The sequence below is a fragment of the Equus przewalskii genome, chromosome 17 (genome assembly GCF_037783145.1).
Source record: "Equus przewalskii isolate Varuska chromosome 17, EquPr2, whole genome shotgun sequence".
NCBI lineage: Eukaryota > Metazoa > Chordata > Mammalia > Perissodactyla > Equidae > Equus > Equus przewalskii.
In genome coordinates this window covers 56,224,058-56,242,036 of record NC_091847.1, presented here as the reverse complement: position 1 = coordinate 56,242,036, position 17,979 = coordinate 56,224,058, and the positions used below count along the sequence as shown (strand labels likewise).

Below are 17,979 nucleotides of genomic sequence, written 5' to 3'. Positions count from 1 at the left end.
GGGGACCGGGAGCGGGTGGGCGGGGCTGGGCCTGGAGAAGGGCACGGAGCCCGGGCCGCGAGGGGGCGTGGCCGGGAGCCGGGCCGGCGCTGCCACACCGAGGCTCCGCCTCCGCCCCCGCCCGTCCCCTTCGCAGGAGGGACGCAAGCTGAGAGGAGAGGGGGAGTGGAAGGAGGGGAGGCGGCGGCGGTGGCGACGCTGGAGCTCTCCGCTCGGGGACCGGCCGACCCGGGGAGCGAGGACGTCGCTCCGCACCGCTCTTCCTCCGGCCGCCGAGCCGTCCCTTCTCGCCATGTCCCAGAGCAGGCATCGCGCCGCGGCCCCGCCGCTGGAGCGCGAGGACAGCGGGACCTTCAGGTCAGCGCCCGGGCAGTGGAGGCCGAGACGGCAGGGCCGGGAGCGGTGGGCAGGAGAGGCGGGGGCGGGGGAGCCGGCTTCCCAGCTGCATTCTGGGTAAAGCCCCTTCCCGGCGCCGTCGCCCCCGCGGCTGCAGGCGGACCGGCGGGTGCTCGGCCCCGCCCTCTCGGCGGTGCGCGGGCCGGGGTCTGCGGCCTGGCCCCGCCCCTCCTGCGGCCGCGGGCGGTGGGCAGGGTGGGCGGAGGTGGCGCGCGGCCGCCACCCTCGGAAGGTATTTGTGGGCTTGGTCTGGAGAGGTTGCAGCTCCAGTGTCCGCTCTGGTCCCCTGCGAATGCTTCCTGCTGGTATTCAAGTTATCTCCCTACAGACCTCCCTCCCCCTACCTGCCCCTGCCCGCCCCTGCCCGGGGCCCACTGCAGCGGGGCCGGGAGATTGGCGCTCCTCGCCGGCCCTGGCACTGGCTGCCGGGGACCTTCCGCGCCTCCCGCGTCACCGTTGGTGGCGGTCAAAACTAGCCTCTGTATGCTTCTGCCTCCCTTCCCGCTTTGGCATGCAAAGCACACCTTTTTCTGTTTTTTGCAGTTTGGGCAAGATGATTACAGCTAAGCCAGGGAAAACACCGATTCAGGTATTACACGAATACGGCATGAAGACCAAGAACATCCCGGTTTATGAATGTGAAAGATCGGATGTGCAAATACACGTGCCCACTTTCACCTTCAGAGTAACAGTTGGTGACATAACGTGCACAGGTCTGTATGCGCAGTTAACCCAGATGACCAGGGGGGTTGGCCGGCAAGACTTGGTATTGCTTTTCAATTCGGAAAAGTGCTGTTTTTACCGGAGACAGCTGTGAGGAGCAGGCTCTTGAAACTGAGACCTCTCATCTCAGGTCATTGAAACTTTGCAAGTTCATCTGATTCTTTCCCTAATTTTCTCTTCCCCAGATACCAAGAGAAGCTCACAAACATACCTTAGGATTCTCCTAGGATTCTTCCAAGAATTAGGGAGAAGCAGGAAGGTTCTAGGAGCAGTCATAGCTGCATCAGTAGGTGCTGTCCACTTTCATAGATTATAGCAGATGCCAGGAGTCATAACCTCAGAATTTTTGGAGCCTCTACTGTCTAGGTACGGACTCATTTGGCGCTTTGGGCCCGTTGTACCACACTCGATTCTGTATCCAAGCAAAATGAGGAAGGCAGAAGGCTCGAATACACTGTATCGCATAGCAGCTTCTAGATCCTGACTCTGTACAGATATTTTAATAAGATGTTATCTCCTTTTTTATACATGAGAAGACAGGTTGAGAGAGATTTTAAGTAGTGTGCCCAGAGTCACATGGCATCGACGTTTCACAATTCAGATTCAGCTTTATTATGGTCTGTGAACTTGAGCAAATGATAACTGAAGTTGCCCATTTGTAGATTTAGAAATTTTATTTCTTATGTATCTTATTTAATTGAAACATAAAAAATACTGAATACTAAATTTAATTTGGAATAATACCAAGAAGAAAATTCAGTAGGAAGGCTGAAGTTCTACCATCTGGTAATCTGAAGCTATCATTTGTTTGTGTCCCTGAAAATCTGGAGTCCGCTATTTTCATAGAAGCCACTTGAAGAAAATTTTGAAGCTTTTTTGTCTATATGAGTTAGGTGGATTGTAGGTGCTAGCTGGAAGATCCCTCATATGAACTATAGAATCAACATTGCATTAGTGCTTTATCTGGTCTATTTTTAAATATTTAGTGAAAATTCAAGAAGTAGTAGCCTTTTTTCCATCAGTGTGTTTTAGATCGGAGGTTAACAACCTGTAACAACTGTTCTGCCTAGGTAGGCCCCCACCTTTTCTCATGCTGCCCTGTCTTGTTCAAGCTTATCTGCCTCCACATCTTCAGATACTATCTAAAAGGCTGAATTCTGAAGTCTCTATCTTCAGCCCAGGCCCACTTAAAGAACAGTGTGTCAGCCTGTGCTTGCTGGACATCTTCACTTGGGTGACCGGAAGTCACCTCAGTCTCTTATTGTCCCAAACTGAATCCATCTTCTTCTTTCTCACATCCATTCCCCCTGCATTCCCTAGCCCAGGAAAGCCACCACCATCACTGATTTGCTCACAGTAGAAATCTTGGTTTCATCTTCTTGACTCCTTCCCCTTGTCCAGACTGTCACCAAGCCCTACTTCCTAAATATCTCTTAAACCTGTCTGCTTCTCTCATCTCCCCATTGCTACTGTCCGGGCCACTGCCATCTCCCACTTGGGTTATAGCTACAGTCTTGTAGCTGCTCTTTCAGCTTCTAGTCTTGTGATGTCCATTCTCTACGGGCCAACCAGAGTGTTCTCTCTGGCATTCACATCTGTTCATGTTATTTCCTTTGCTTAAAATCCAGTCATTGGTTTCCCCATCAACCTCTGGATAAATGCAAATTTCTTAGTATGACTTAGAACCTTGCTTCTCAAAATGTGATCAGCAGCAGGATTGATATCCCCTGGGCACTTGATGGGAATGCAGAATATCAGGCCCCATGCCAGACATGCTGGATCAGAGTTTGCCTTTTAACAAAATTCCCGGGCATTTCCTATGCACATTAAATTTTAGAAACAAATTTAAGAGACTATTCCTTGAGCTCTCCCTCTCCCCTCCAACTCTCTAGCCTTTTGTCTCAAAATTCCTCCCCTTGGGCTCTTACTGTACCCATCTACTTGGGGCCCTTGAGCACATCCTGTCCTGTGTTACCTCTTTGCAGGTGTGTTTTCTCTGCCTAGAATGCTGTTCCTAACCCCCCGCTCTCTTCACCCTGCTAGCTTTAACTGATGTTTCAGGTCTCCATTCAGCTATCTCTTCCTTCATGAAACCTTTCTGAACCCTTCCCAAGAGTTGGGAGCTGCCCCTTTTGTGTGCCTCCTGCAGCCTGCACTGAGGCGTGTCGTAACACATACCATTCCATATTTCAGATGCCTGTTTACAGACGAAATCCCTCCCTGGGTTGTGTGCTTTTTAAGGGCAGGCAGTCTGTTTAGTTCTCCAATGTATGCTTAACACCTGTGTTAGTGGATGAATAAGTATTGTTTGTGTGTCCTCTGACTCTTGAGGATCACACTTGAAATTTGTTCCGTGTCCCATTTCTTTCCTCCACACCAGAGGAATGGACAGCAGCATTCTGATAACAGTTTCAGAGGGTCTCAACACCTAGTTTGAACTCAGAAGAAAAAAGATTGAATTCACCATTTACCAGGTGTGATTGCTTTCTAAAGTTAGGCATCAGTCTCGTGATTAGTCAGGCCTGTCCCCTGCTGCCCCCTTAGCTACCCTTGTAAGGGATACAGATATAGGGAAGACACGTAACATAAGCTCTGACCTTCTTCCCTATATAAACTTCTCCCAGTATACCCAGCATGTGGCCATGACTGCTTAGCCAATCAGAGGGGTTAATCCAGTAGAGGATGGACTGTTGGAATAAATTTCGGCACATTCTACTGTCAGACAGTGTTGCTGTAAGTGGCTTCCTTAAAGGAGACTTCTTGCTACAGAATTTCTTCTAGAGTTAAATACTAAGTTGCATTTGTTCGGAAGGTGTGACATGGTCTACTTTATTACCATTTTATGTAATAAACATATATAATGTAGATAAGGATCTTTTATACCGGTATGTGCAGAGTTAAATACATAGAACTTCTGAAATCATTTTTAATATGTTAATTTCTTGTGAATATTTTATTACAGTGAATAACTGTATATAGTATATGTTTTTATTACTTAGTGTGTATGTATAAAACCTGTCGTGACTTTATTTTGTATTATGAAAACCGTTATGTGCAAGCCTCACATTTTCACAGGGTATAAAGATTTTTTTTTAATCTTAATTCAGGTGAAGGTACAAGTAAGAAGCTGGCGAAACATAGAGCTGCAGAGGCTGCCATAAACATTTTGAAAGCCAATGCAAGTATTTGGTGAGCTAAACTTTTTTGTATTCTGCAGCTCAAAAATATCTTGGCTGAGGTAAGATTAAAAGTTTAAACATGCTCACAAAAGCAAGAAAGTGAACAATCATTAGTATCTAGCTCGAAAATTCTACTTCCTGTAAAAACCTGTCATCCATTAAAGACAACTTTATCCTTAAGAAATTAAATCCAGTAAGTAACTATTAAATGAAGGTTTTTATGAACTAGGCATTGTTTTTTCCAGATGGGGTGCAACAGTAGAAAACCAGAGTTTTTCTGGCAAATATCTTACTGTATTAAGACTTTAATTATTTCTACACTAAAGAGAACAAGGTGGAAAAAGATCAGCTAAAAGTACTCTTATAGGAATTCCAATTTGGAAGGAGACAAAGAGATTTCCTTGTATTATAGAATGTATACCAAATACAGAGGATCTTAAGTGGGGTGTTAATTCTTGACATATCTTTCCAAAATAAATTTGTTGTCACTCTAGGCGCTTTTGGAAAGAGAGTTGGTCCTGGAGCAACTCATGCACCATGAAGCATTGTCCTTTGGTTTCTGATGAGCACACCCTGCAGCGTGGTGTGCCTTCAAATTCTTCTTTACGTGCACTCAGATATACTTGGAATGTAATCTGGTATAATCTGCTCATAGCTGACAGCAGAAGCCCATGGGAATTGAGGGTGGTTTTTTTGTTCCCCATCCATAGCAAAACTTTTGGCTTAGAGATGTATTTAGGCTTGCATGCAGTGCTCCTCCTTTCTAAGTCATTCTAAACCATTTGGGTGGTTTGGAACTAACCAGTGACAAGCCTTGGATCTTACAAAATGATGCTTGATTCTTTATGGTCATACATTATAATTGATTTATGCTAGCTTTCTAGACATGCCAAATGGCATGGCAGGTATTGGTTTTTCCTCTCACCGTTGATGGCCGTGCTATTTCTGTGCAGCCCAAAGGTCAACCCATAGTGTTGAGTATATTCATAGAAATGAGTGTACGGAGTGTCCTTTCTGCACCTGGGCACTTCACTTTGTCAGCAAAAAACGCTAACAAACTTTACTATATATTTGTGCTTCTTGACAGATAAGATGGGGATTACTAAGCTGTAATCAGGCCTAAAGTGGCCTGATTTAATACAGAGACTTTCTCACTTCTCCATCACAATTATTTGGGTAGCTTCGGCGTGTGCATTGTAAGTGAATATTTGTACCTCGTCAGCCTATGTAAAGCGTGAAATTCTGGCAGTTAGGAAACAAACTTAAATCAGGTGGCCATAAGTAAACCTCATTTGTCATGGGAGAAATGACTCTGCAGTGGTCCAGCTGTAGGTAACCTTTTTCTGCAGCTTATTCAGTGTTAGGCACCTCTCACCCAAGAAACTAGTAATTTCGGACTGCTTGCAAGAGATTGTTCTCTTTTTCCCTGATCACGATTCCCACTTGCTGAAACCAGATTCATGCAGGCCATCTATTTTATGCGGGATGCGTATAAATCTTGGGAGGATTATTCTAGCATAGAGCAGATGATAAGTCAACAGATCTTTCTTCCATAATTCTCTGGATGAGAAAACAACATTTAGGATCTCTGTCATTCACATTGCCAGGCTAAATTTCCTGACTAATAGTCATTCTTCCCTTTTCGTGTAATTGTAACAGTAGTATATTTTATTTAAATACATTTTTATTGAGCACCTATTATATACAAAGCACTACAAGGTTTATGAAGGTAAGTAAGACAGGCCCTACCGTCAAGGATTTTACAGTCTGAACAGGGGAGAGGTATGGTGAGGGATGGACAAATTATGTGTATTTGTAAGAGTGTATAATTTATGGTAAAATAATTTGCTTGAGAAAGAGTCAAACCAAATGTTATAATGGTTCAAAAGAGCGAGTAATTATGTTCCATTGGGGTAAAAGGATAGGTTTCTTAGAGAAAGTAGCATTTGAGATATACCTTGGCTGATGAGTAGATCAGATTCTCATAGAAGGTGGGGCGGAGAGGGGCATCTCATGTAGAAGGAACAAGAGCAAAGGCATAGAGGGTTAAATAGAAAACCTTGTCATTTATTTAATAATCTGGGGGAAATTATTTGGTTTTATAACACTTTAAAACAATGTTTAGCTTTGCAGTTCCTGACCCCTTAATGCCTGACCCTTCCAAGCAACCAAAGAACCAGCTTAATCCCATTGGTTCACTACAAGTAAGTCGCACAGTTTTTCCATACTTAACATTTTGTCTACTGAAGAAAGATGTCATAAATTGATGATATTATAGGGGCTAAGACAAGGAATTAATATTTTAAAGATAAGGTGGTGTAATATTTTGTTTTCCAAGTTATGATCATTAGATATTACAGCACTAACTTGAAGTTATTTTCCTGTTTATTTACGTTTTGGATTTTCTTCCATGTACAGTATCTGCCTTTGGTTTGTGGAATTCTCATTTGAGATCAACAGGACCTCAGTGCACATGGGTAGAGTGTTTTATACTTTAAGAATATTTCTTGCCACTCTTGTGACAAACCTCTTTCTACTTCTGTTGAGACAGAAGACTTTATAAAGAACCCAAATTGGGTAACCTAACTCAAGAAAAGGGAAGTAGTCTTTTTGTTTATTCTACCAGAAAGAAATATATTCAGCTTTGAATTTCTGTATGCAGAATATCCTTCTTGCAGATTATCCATGTGCTCTGTTGGACAGCTCACCTCCCCGTCATCCAGTCCCTTGGTCTCTTTCCTGCTCTGTGAGATTGTCTGTAGTTTTCTTCCCCTTCTTTCCTCAACCTCGTCCAGGTCTGTTTGTGTGCTGTGTCTGCTCCTCGTCTGCTCTTCATCGAATGCAGTAGTTAGCCAGCTATGGGGATGGAAGTCTGTAGCTAGGAGGGGAGAGGCTTTAGGAACTGATGGCAGTGAGACCTATAGATGTCCTCTGTGATGTTCCCAAAGGGGACGACAGTAGCTTGTCTTTCTGTTTTAACTCTTTGATATCCGCTCACTGTAGCTTAAGGAAAGAACACCATTCATGGCAGGATTGCTTCAGTTTTGGTGTTGTGGGCTTATGAGATCTAAAATGTAGGAATATCTATGGGAAATATAGGGTGTTCTCTCATTTTTCCCTTGCAGAATCTCATTATTCTTTTCAAACATATAAATAAAAATGGGATCAAAATCATGAAAGAATATCATTTATGTGATTGAGCCATTGCATAGTAAAAATTACTGCTAACGCCTCATCTCGATTTTTTAGGAATTGGCTATTCATCATGGCTGGAGACTTCCTGAGTATACCCTTTCCCAGGAGGGAGGACCTGCTCATAAGAGAGAATATACCACAATTTGCAGGCTAGAGTCATTTATGGAAACTGGTACTTATTTCTTTTTACCCTCATACAACTGAAGACATTTGAAGTATTTTCAGATGATAAATGCCCATAGAAATGTCTGTCATGATTCTTTTCACATATTCCTGTGGGGGAAAAAATTGATACACTCCTGTTTTACTGTCTCTAACTTTCTGCAATTGAATTTAAGTATAAATATTTAGCTTAAGAATACTTATACTTCTTAGTTGATATTTTAAGAAATCATGGATAGACAAAATAAGTAATTAACTCTTTAAACAGTCTTCATTGATATATTAGTGACTTAAAAAAACTCATTTTGGAGAAAAAAAGCAACAGTAAGAGGACTAAAAGAAGATTATGTTTGAAAACAAGATGATTAAAAAGAGACTGGATCGCAAGAAAATTTCAGTGATATAAAAATAAAGTAGAAATTATCCTTTTGAATTATAGTGACAGCTATGTTGTAAAGGCCAATACTGTGAGAAAAAAGTCAGTAAAGTATTAGAGAGCATTCCTGTTGTAACTTCTCTAGCATGTTTTTATCATTTTTAAAGTGGCTCGAGATGGAGTTTTACCTTGGTGTTAGATGTTAGTTTCAAGTAATAAGCAACTCTTTGCCCTGAAGCGGTAGTGTGGGCCAGTGCAGAAAGCAGCACAGAGCTCTGCTTCTGTTCCCAGTGTAATCCTTGGTTTGCAGGGTTAGGCAAATTACTTCATCTCCTTGGGTCTCAGTTTTTAAATCTGGAAAACAAAAACATGGAAGTAGATGATATTTGTGGTGTCTTTCAATTACAGCATCGCCTATGCCCTTCGTATTCCTATTAAAGAAAGAAATTCCACATAGGTGTCAGTTTATGGGAGATTGTACGCAGGAAATAGACATTGAGAGATAGGAGTTGTAATTCAGATGGACCTTGATAAGCTTGAATATTTGGGCAGAATTAAACCAAGTATGTTTATTAAAGCTAGGCATAGGGAAATATAACTGTGAAAGTGTAACTATTAAAGATAAACTGTTAAAGAAAAGAAATACCTTCAAAAATGTCAGAATTAATAGCTGTCTGAAGCACAACAAGTGAAGATATCAGATCAGACAAAGAATAGTCTGGTGTATAAAAGCCATGAGGTTGTTCTTTGATTAAACACAATATTTTAGACATTTGATCATCCTCTACAGACACTAGTTTCTTTTCTAAATTGACCATTTCTTTTTCTTTCTTTAGGAAAGGGAGCATCAAAAAAACAAGCCAAGAGAAATGCTGCTGAGAAATTTCTTGCTAAATTCAGTAATATTTCTCCAGAGAACCACATTTCTTTAGTGAGTAATGATCAGACAGCTATGATGTTAATGCAATAAGTACCTCTTGCCGTAGGAAACTTTCCTTGATTTCTTACTGTATAGATACTTCAGAGTTGCAATTTTTAAAAATCTCTTCATTGTTCAGTTATACACCACCCCAATTTTAGCAGCTTGCTGTATATGAGCCAGGGTCACAGAGGTGACCAGTCAAGAGAGCTTGGGAGACACAGTCAAGTTCAGAAAAACATGATGGGATCTACACAGGATAAGCCAGTAGTGCCAAATGTGCCTTCAGGTTGATGGTGCTTTTCCATCCCTTTATTCACTCATTCATGTATCCGCTGAGCAAACATGTAATGAGCTCATACTGTGTGCCAAGCTTTGTGCCAGGTACTGGCATATGGTAAATAAGACAGTCTCTGCCCTTAAGGAGTTTGTAGCCTGCCGAAAGAGCAAAGAACCCCACAGGCTGGTCCTTACAGAGGGTGCTTGGGAACACAGGAGAAGGATCCAACCAAGATGGGGGGTTTGGGTGGGGAAGGCTTCCTGGGGGAAGTAATATGTAAGCCAGAATCTGTAGGATGAGAACAGAGGGAAAGAATTGCAGAGAGAAGAAAGAGCATGTGCAAAGACCAGGAGTGGAACATCGTATGCAGTCTAGGAACCCTAAGTAATTAGATATGACTAGAACGTAGAGTTGGAGGGAGCCAGTCTCAAACAGTGAATCCAGAAGGGTAAAGAGAGATTAAATCTCTGAGGGACTGCTCTGTTAAGGACATTGAACTTTGTCCTGAAGGTACTGCAAAGTCCTTAAAGAATTTTAATCTGGGAAGGACAGGGTCTAATTGATACATTAGAAAGGAAATCACTGGCTGCATTATGGTGATTGAATGAATATTAGAATCAGATCGATCTGCCAGAATGCTGTTATGGAAAGCAGATGAGAAATGATGGTGGCCTATACTAACGTAGTGACAGTTCAAATGATATATTTAAAAATTATTTATAAAACTTTAGTACATGGGGTATGGTAATTGACTGGATGTAGGGAGTAAGGGAAAAGGAGGAAATAAATATTTTTAGCTTGGCAAATGAGTAGATGGTGATACCATTCAATAATAGAGAGAACACAGAAGATGAGTAGGATTTGAGGGGGAACAGATAATGAACTAAATGTAGGATATATTGAATTTGAAGTATTTATGGAATCTCTAAGTGGAGATAATTGAGTAGGCAGTGGGGCCTACTCAATAGTATAGAGCTTAAAAGATTGGGCTACACATGATGTATTGAGATTCTGATTTTCGTAGATAGGTATGTCTTGTGGTGCCTTATCTGAGAATAGTATATTAGGTGGGAAGTGAGAAGTGAGGACTATAGCAGTGTCCTAAGTTTATGATAAAATAAGGGCGTATTCTGTAGACAAAATATCAAAGACAATATGCAAATAATATAGTTTTTGTTGTACTTTTTTTAATAGAGAAATACAAAACATTGCGTTCGCTTCTTTTAAAATTGGATCAGAGATGACACCAAAATCCCAAAGCACAAGTAGGTTTGCAGGTGAATTCTGTTAAATCTTCAAGGAAGAGAGAATTTCCAATGCCATTTAAACTCTTCCCAGGAACATATATAACATAGGGGAAGCTGCTGTGTTTGTTTTCCAAAACCAACATAACACTAACACCAAAACCTGACAGTAGCAAATCCCAATGGAAAAAACTGTGGATTAATCCTTATCTCCCTTATGGTGAAACACCTGAATAAAACAGTCAGTAGAATATTAAACGAATAATATACTTTAGACAAATAGAGTTTATTTCAGGAATGCAAGAATATTTCAAGGTTAGTAAATCTTTTACTATAATTAACCACATTAATGGGTCAAAAGAGAAAAACATATAATCCTCTCAGTGGATGCCAGAAAGATATTTGACAGTCATTACTGATAAGCACTTTAAAGATATCCCTATTGTGATCGAACACATCTACCTCAAGAAACTCAAAATCATGGTTACATATTTACATATTGCAACCATTCCCATTAATTTCAGACCTAAGACAAGGATGCCCACTGACACCGTTTTTTTTAACCTTGTTCTAGAAGTACCATCCAGGATAGTTAGACAAGAGAAAACAATAAGAGGTTAGAAATAAGAAAGGAGGAGAGAAAAATTATCATTAACTACAAATAATATGATTATATCCCTGTAAAACCCTGGAGAAATACTACTATAAATAAGAGACTTGATCAAGGTAACTGGTCATAAAATTAATATACAAAACCAATAGCTTTCTCATGTTATTTAGAGTTATGAAGGTAACTACCAGGATAATTAAAAATAGAAAGTTAAAAATTATTGCTTCTGGAAAGGGGACTGAAGGTAGGTATGGAGTGAGGCTGGAATTTGTTGCTTTTATAGTTCTCTGCTATTTGATTTTTTGTTGTATGTGTGTATTACTTTAACAAAATTTATGAAGCTTGATAACATGGGTCATTTTATGGCAAAATAGAAAATCTATCTTGAAAAAGTATACTGGGAAAAGATCAGTAGTTTTCCTACTTATAAATATTAAGAGGTATAATATAGAAGATCCCGTTTTCAATAGTAGAAAGGAGGAAAATATGTCTGGGAGTAAACTTAAAAAGAAATGTGTGGGACCCACATGAGAAAAACCTTAAAACTACTGAGTGAGATAACAGAACTTAAATATGTGTAAAGCCATCTCTTTGTTTTTTATAGGAAGACTCGGTATTGTAAATATATAAAAGTGTAATGCAGTGTCACTCAAAATCTACCAGAATTCATTTTGGGCCTTGTTAGAACTTTACTAAGTTTATGTGGAAAAATAAACTCTCACGAATAGCCAAGAAAACTGACAAGGAAGAGTATAGGAGATGGGGTTTACCCTACCAGAAAATAAAACATAAAATAAAAACTGTTGTAATTAAAACAGGTGCTGATTACAGAAATAGACAGAGGATAGAATAGAGAATCCAGTGTAGATGCTAATCCACATAGGGACATAGTATATGACAGCAGTGGGATTTCAGATCGGTGGGCTAGAGGATAGATTATTCAATAAATGATGTAGAAACAACTTACCGCCCCATTTGGGGAGAAACAGTGTATATATTTGTGCATGTGTATATGACATATGTTTAGGTTGCTACGTTATTCCTTCCATCACGATAAATTTCCAGTGAATCAAAGATTTGAACATAAGAATTGAAACTGTATAAGTATGAGAAACCGTGGAAGAGCTTTCCTTTTTAAAATTCTTAGTGTGGGGAAAGCCTTTTTAAGCATAACTTAAAACCTAGAAGCTGTAAAGTAAAAGATTTATAAGTTTGACTACATAAAACCTACTGCACAGCAAAAAATCAGTAAGTAAAACCAAGAATAAAAACAAAATGAGAAGAAATTATTTTGAACACATGGTTGTAAAGGGACTGTTTTCAGTACCACATAAAAAGTTCTTAAGCCATGAATAAAAAAGACAACCCAGTAAAGAAATACAAATTGGTAAAAAAAAAAAAAATGTTCAACTTCATTCATGCAAGTTAAACAAGGTACTCTTGTCATCCGTTAGGTTACCTAACCTACACGGTTTGACAATACCTGGTGAGAAAACCAGCCCCCTCCAAGGCAGTTGATGGGGGTAGAAATTGGTTCAGAAATCACTGTGGAAGTATATATCAAAATTAAAAGCACTCATGTTCTTTGACTCAGCAGTTCACCTCTAGAAATTATTCTACACAGAAAGTCATCCAAGTGCAAAAGAGTTTTATTGTAATATTGTTGTTAAAAGCAAGAAACCGGGAACAACCTAAAACCCATAGTTGAGACTGGTAAGATAAATATAGTGCATATATGTGCGCTGATATGAGAAAAATGAACAAGATATAGAAAACTAAGGTATCATTTTTGTTTAAAAAGGAGATTATGTATGTGTCTGTGCTTGCATGTGCATAGAACACTTACGGAAGGATACTGAAGAGATGTTTAATGGCAAGTTTCTCTGGGGAGTGGAACAGAAGTCTTCAGGGAAGGGGTAGTGAGGAAAAGAGACTATTCTTCATTATATATTTGTTCTTATTGCAGGTATTTTTTTTACTATGTAAATAAATTATGATTTTTTTTAAAAAACGATATTTTTTAAAGTTCCAATCATGGAATGTAAAATTCTATTTAGTAAATCTTAACAAATTACTCAATTCTATATCATGACCATTTCTATGATCTTTTGAAAATCCCTTAACCTCTGTCAGGCCCAGTAATAAATAAGACTAAGGATGGGTTGCCCTACTTACTTCGGAGAATAGTTGGTTTTGGCTTTTTAATGTGAAAGCAGTTTGAGAAATATAAACATGGAAATATGTAAAGCATTCTAAGAACAGAAGTGAAAAGGGAAGACTATAGGGGAGAATAAAGAAAAGTGGAAAAGGATAAAGAAAACAGAAAAAATTAAGTTCAGTTGGGTTCTGGCATAAGTCCCATAAGAACTTTTTGACATCCTTCTCTTCATTTGAATGATTTGTTCTTCTCAAAACCAACTTGCACATTTCACCTTTTCTATAGTTTCTTTGTTTTCTGCTTTACAGCTATTAATTATAGTGCCTGGTATTTAATACAAGAAACCATAAAGATATGAAAATTGTTTTATATTTTAATTTTTAAGTCACTCCATTAGGCAGATTCAATTATTTCCAGATTTGTTTATAGTGCTCTTAAATATCTTACACATCTTAATGTGAAAATTAATCAGGAAATTTGACTGAGAGACATTTGTACTATTCAAAAGTGTTTAAAAATACTTCCTGTATATTACTGTGTGGCCTTTTTTTTTTTATTTTAGCATCATGGTATTTGTTAAATGTGTGTACTTGTTAGTGTTTAAATTGGAAAGTTAACCAAATGGTATGCATTTAAACATGTTTTATAAAGTATTAAATGTCAATGCCTAATAAATGTTTTTAGTTATAATAGTGTTGGAACTCAGTCCAAGTTAAGAATCTTAATCTTCATCTCTGTTTTTCAGACGAATGTAGTCGGACATTCTCTAGGGTGTACTTGGCATTCCTTGAGGAATTCTCCTGGTGAAAAGATCAACTTACTGAAAAGAAGCCTCCTCAGTATTCCAAATACAGATTACATCCAGCTGCTTAGTGAAATCGCCAAGGAACAAGGTTTTAATATAACATACTTGGATATAGGTATGATTTTTTTTTTTGGCTTATCCCAAAACCTGTTTCTTTTTAAACAATGTTTGAGAAACAAAACCCCTTGTATACTTTATTTCACTGATTATGGATTCTGACTATAATTACCAGAGCAGTAATATATATCCTTGATATGTCCCATTCTTATAAATAATAATAATACATAACATGTATACAGTTATAATAATAAAAACAACAATAGCTAAGATTATAGAGTTTTACTACATGCCAGGCAGTATTCTAAGGACGTTACATGTTTCAACTTAGTGAATCCTCAGACTAACCCTGTGAAGTAGGTTCTGTCATCCTTACATGTAAGGGAGGAACGTAAGGCACGGAAAAGTTGAGAAGTTTGCCTGAGATGCCATAGCTAGTCAGTGGTAGAGCCCAATTAGGGAAGAATCCCTGAATGCACACTGTTTGTTAAACTAGCCCTGACAGGCAGCTTGACAAATAAAAAGGCACCCGTGTTTCTAGAACAAGTACCAAGTTTGTAGAGGCCAGACCTCTTCTCTCCACTTTGTCACCGTGTGCTGGTTCTGGGAGATAAAACGGGGAAGTCAGTTTATAGCTTTGTCCCATCCAGGCTATCATCATCTACATTTTCTCTAGCCCTTAATCATTTAGATAGATAAATGTAGACAGACTGGAAAGCAAATCAGTTTAGATTTTCTTTTAATTCAGTGTATAACTGGCCCATTCTTGCGTGTGTGTGTGTGTGGTGTTATGAATTAACATCAGTATACTATGTGAAGAACTTGATATCCCTTATTCCAGCCTCAGTGAGCTCTAGGGACCTAGCTTGTTAGAGAGTAGCTAGTACGCACTGGGATAGTAGGGTGTTTCTGGGGTGAAAGAACTTCTGACTTTCTCTGCTACTTTGGGATTGAATGATGGGTCAGGTGCAATGTCTTACTGTACTGAGAATGATGCAGAACCTGGGAATTTACTACAGGCAGATGGTCAGAAAAGGTGGCTGATGGGAGACCATTCATTCGAAAATTATTTGTTAAGTATCTGCACTTTGTTGGGTGTTTGAGACACAGAGATGAATAAGCCATGTCATGAATAGATCTATGGTAGGTTTTGAATCCAGGAAAAGAAGGAAACTTGAGATAATTTTTTAGATTATGAATTAATAATGCCTTTGAAATGCTTCTTACTGATTCTAAGAACTAAACAGTTCTTGTAAATGTAGAACAGCAGTCTAAAAACCAAAGTCAGTTAATTTGGCTAACTTCTATGCAGTTACCTTCAAAAGAACCTAGATATTCTCCAAAGAAGATATACAAATGGCCAACGAGCACATGAAAAGATGTTCACTGTCAGTCATCAGGGAAATGCAAATCAAGACCACAGTGAGGTACCAATTCATACCTATTAGGATGGCTATAATGGAGAAAATAGAAAATGACAAATACTGGCACTGGTGTAGAGAAATTGTAGCCCTCATATGTTGGTGGTGGAATGTAAAATGGTTCAGCTGCTGTGGAAAACAGGAGTTTTGTAGCTCTCCAAATGAGTTTCCATATGACCCAGCAACTCTACTGCTAGGTATGTACCCAAAGGAATTGAAAACTGGTGTTCAAACAAATACCTGTACACATGTGTTCACAGCAGTACTATTCACAATAGCCAAAAGGTGGAAACAACCTAAATGTGAATGAATAAATCAATTGTGGTATATATGTGCAGTGAGGTATTATTCAGCCGTGAAAAGGAATGAAGTTCCAATAGATGCTCCAACATGGATGAACCTCAAAAACATTATACTAAGTGAAAGAAGCCAGACACAAATTGTCACATATTATATGAGTCCGTTTATATGAAATTTCCAGTGCAGGTTAATCCAGAAATTGGTGGTTGCTAGGGGCAGGGGTAGGAGTGGCGATGGGGAGCAAGTGCTTAAATGGGTACAATGTTTCCTCTTCGGGTGATAAAATGATGACAATGTTTTGTAACTAGTTAGAGGTGGTGGTTGCACAACATTGGGAATGTACTTGATGCCATTGAATAGTTCACTTTAAAATGGTTAATTTTATCTTACGTGAATTTTAACCCAATTTAAAAAAAAAAAGAACCTGGATGCTAGAACTGGAAAGCCTCTTCACACATTAAATAACCGCAGTGTATCTGGGTTTTTTCTACTGTGTTGACTCCAGCTGAAACAATAACATTTAATCATGACCACTTTAAACAAATCATAACCTGTTTCTACTTCTTCCTCTTGTCTCGTTCAGCCATCTTTAGTAAGAGTGATTCATGAGTTGATGAGAAGAACTTTTGTTTCCTGGGTTTAGGTATTGTTTTTAAAAAGCATGTACAATATGGAACTAGACTCTCTACACAGACTTAGAAGCAAAGAACATGAAGGCACAAGGGAAGTCTTGCCCTGAACCGTGTGTTTCCTGGTTCAGATGTCTACTGAAAAGAACCCTACACTTCATAATAGGAAATACAGTCCCTCTAGTTCTCTAGCAACTGGTTTTTTTCCATTTTAAGAAAGTTGCTGTGGTTCAGTAATTTGCAAACACTGTTCAACTAGCCGCATTAGGATTGCTTTGGGAGCTTGTTTTTTAAAATGCAGGAATCTGGCCACTCCAACCCCAAATCCTGCATTTCTGATTGAGCAGGCTGGGGTGAGGCCTAGGTACCTGTATTTCTTTAAAGTTCCCTCAGGTGATTATGAAGCACAGCTGTGTTTGAGAACTACTGCTGTGGCTGAGTGATTGTGCTTTGTTTTTTGTTTGTTCCTATGAGAATGGCAAAGATGATGAGTAAGTGGAGTAGCAAACCATGGATGCTTACGGAGAAGGACAGTAATAAAACCTGTATTGTGTTTACAAAGGATCTGCTTTGTGTGCACTTGGGATTAATCTTTATGTTTGAATATGTCATTACAGAAGAACTGAGTGCCAACGGACAGTACCAATGTCTCGCTGAGCTGTCCACCAGTCCCATCACAGTCTGTCATGGCTCTGGGATCTCCTGTGGCAATGCACAGAGTGATGCAGCTCACAATGCTTTGCAGTATTTAAAGATAATAGCGGAAAGAAAGTGAACTTGGAACAACTTACAAAACCCTGCAGTAGCACATAGAAAGTTCCCCTTTTGCCCCTTCCCAAGTAATACGTTTACTATAATGTTTGAGTTTGTGTGTTGTTTCTAAATCTCTTCATAGATTCCATCAACACTCCAGATTTAATTACCTCCTGGTAGTTGTTACTAGGCTCTTTTTAATGGCTTCAACTTTGTATTGGTATATTGTATTTATAAACTTTGTACCATAGGCAGAGTGTAGCACCCATTTTACAATGCCATGTACATAGAAGGAAGAACCTGCATGTTTGTTGTGGATGATGATGATGAAGAAGAAGAAGAAATAAACCTACTGCTGGCAACAGTCTGTCTTACTGGTGCTTAACCTCTTCTCTGCGCAGGCTTTGTAAAGGGAATTAATTTGAAGGAAGCCCCTTAGAGTGTTGAGGAACGCACTAACAGGCTTTATTGAATGTGATTGTTAAATTTCAGGGAAAATGATTGGTCTGCTGTGTATTTGAATCCATGTAATAAAGAGCTGTTGTTATAATGGGTTCTGCTCATTTTATTAAAGTGTTGCTGACTTGACTATGGCCCCATTCTTTTTAGCCGTTCTTGTGAGTAACGTTGTAATTTGGATGTTCTGTTATTTACGTATCTCTAGTTTGCTTCTGAAAGTCAAGGTAAAAAAACCTGTGGCCTAAGCAAAAATTTACAAATATGTATGTGATGAATCACTTCCATATTCTCCAAGCTTATGGAATGTTGTCTT

General features: G+C 39.3%; 1 protein-coding gene across 3 annotated transcripts; it reads left to right on the top strand.

Annotated features, from left to right (window-relative positions):
• The first annotated feature begins 15 nt into the window (after nt 1–15).
• PRKRA (protein activator of interferon induced protein kinase EIF2AK2) lies at nt 16–17,757 on the top strand. Of its 3 annotated transcripts, none has more exons than XR_011528455.1 (9): nt 59–357; nt 940–1,109; nt 4,227–4,308; nt 6,424–6,502; nt 7,548–7,665; nt 8,868–8,962; nt 13,988–14,162; nt 15,417–15,531; nt 17,072–17,757. XR_011528455.1 is itself a non-coding variant. In XM_070580342.1 (9 exons), the coding sequence occupies exons 5-9, from the start codon at nt 6,446–6,448 to the stop codon at nt 17,227–17,229; spliced, it is 603 nt and encodes a 200-aa protein (XP_070436443.1). In that variant the 5' UTR covers nt 116–357; nt 940–1,109; nt 4,227–4,308; nt 5,386–5,494; nt 6,424–6,445; the 3' UTR covers nt 17,230–17,757. The 3 variants fall into 3 exon arrangements, 2 of the variants coding, with proteins under 2 accessions (XP_070436442.1, XP_070436443.1); XM_070580342.1 differs by lacking the exon at nt 15,417–15,531 and adding an exon at nt 5,386–5,494 and having other exon boundaries at nt 116–357; XM_070580341.1 differs by lacking the exon at nt 15,417–15,531 and having other exon boundaries at nt 16–357.
• The last annotated feature ends 222 nt before the right edge of the window (nt 17,758–17,979 follow it).

Bases quoted from the DNA above. Each gene is read 5' to 3' on its own strand.
- PRKRA (XM_070580341.1), top strand. From the start codon at position 293: ATGTCCCAGAGCAGGCATCGCGCCGCGGCCCCGCCGCTGGAGCGCGAG. The intron at 358-939 runs GTCAGCGCCCGG...TGTTTTTTGCAG, and splicing joins GAGGACAGCGGGACCTTCAG to TTTGGGCAAGATGATTACAG. The intron at 7,666-8,867 runs GTACTTATTTCT...TTCTTTCTTTAG, and splicing joins AGAGTCATTTATGGAAACTG to GAAAGGGAGCATCAAAAAAA.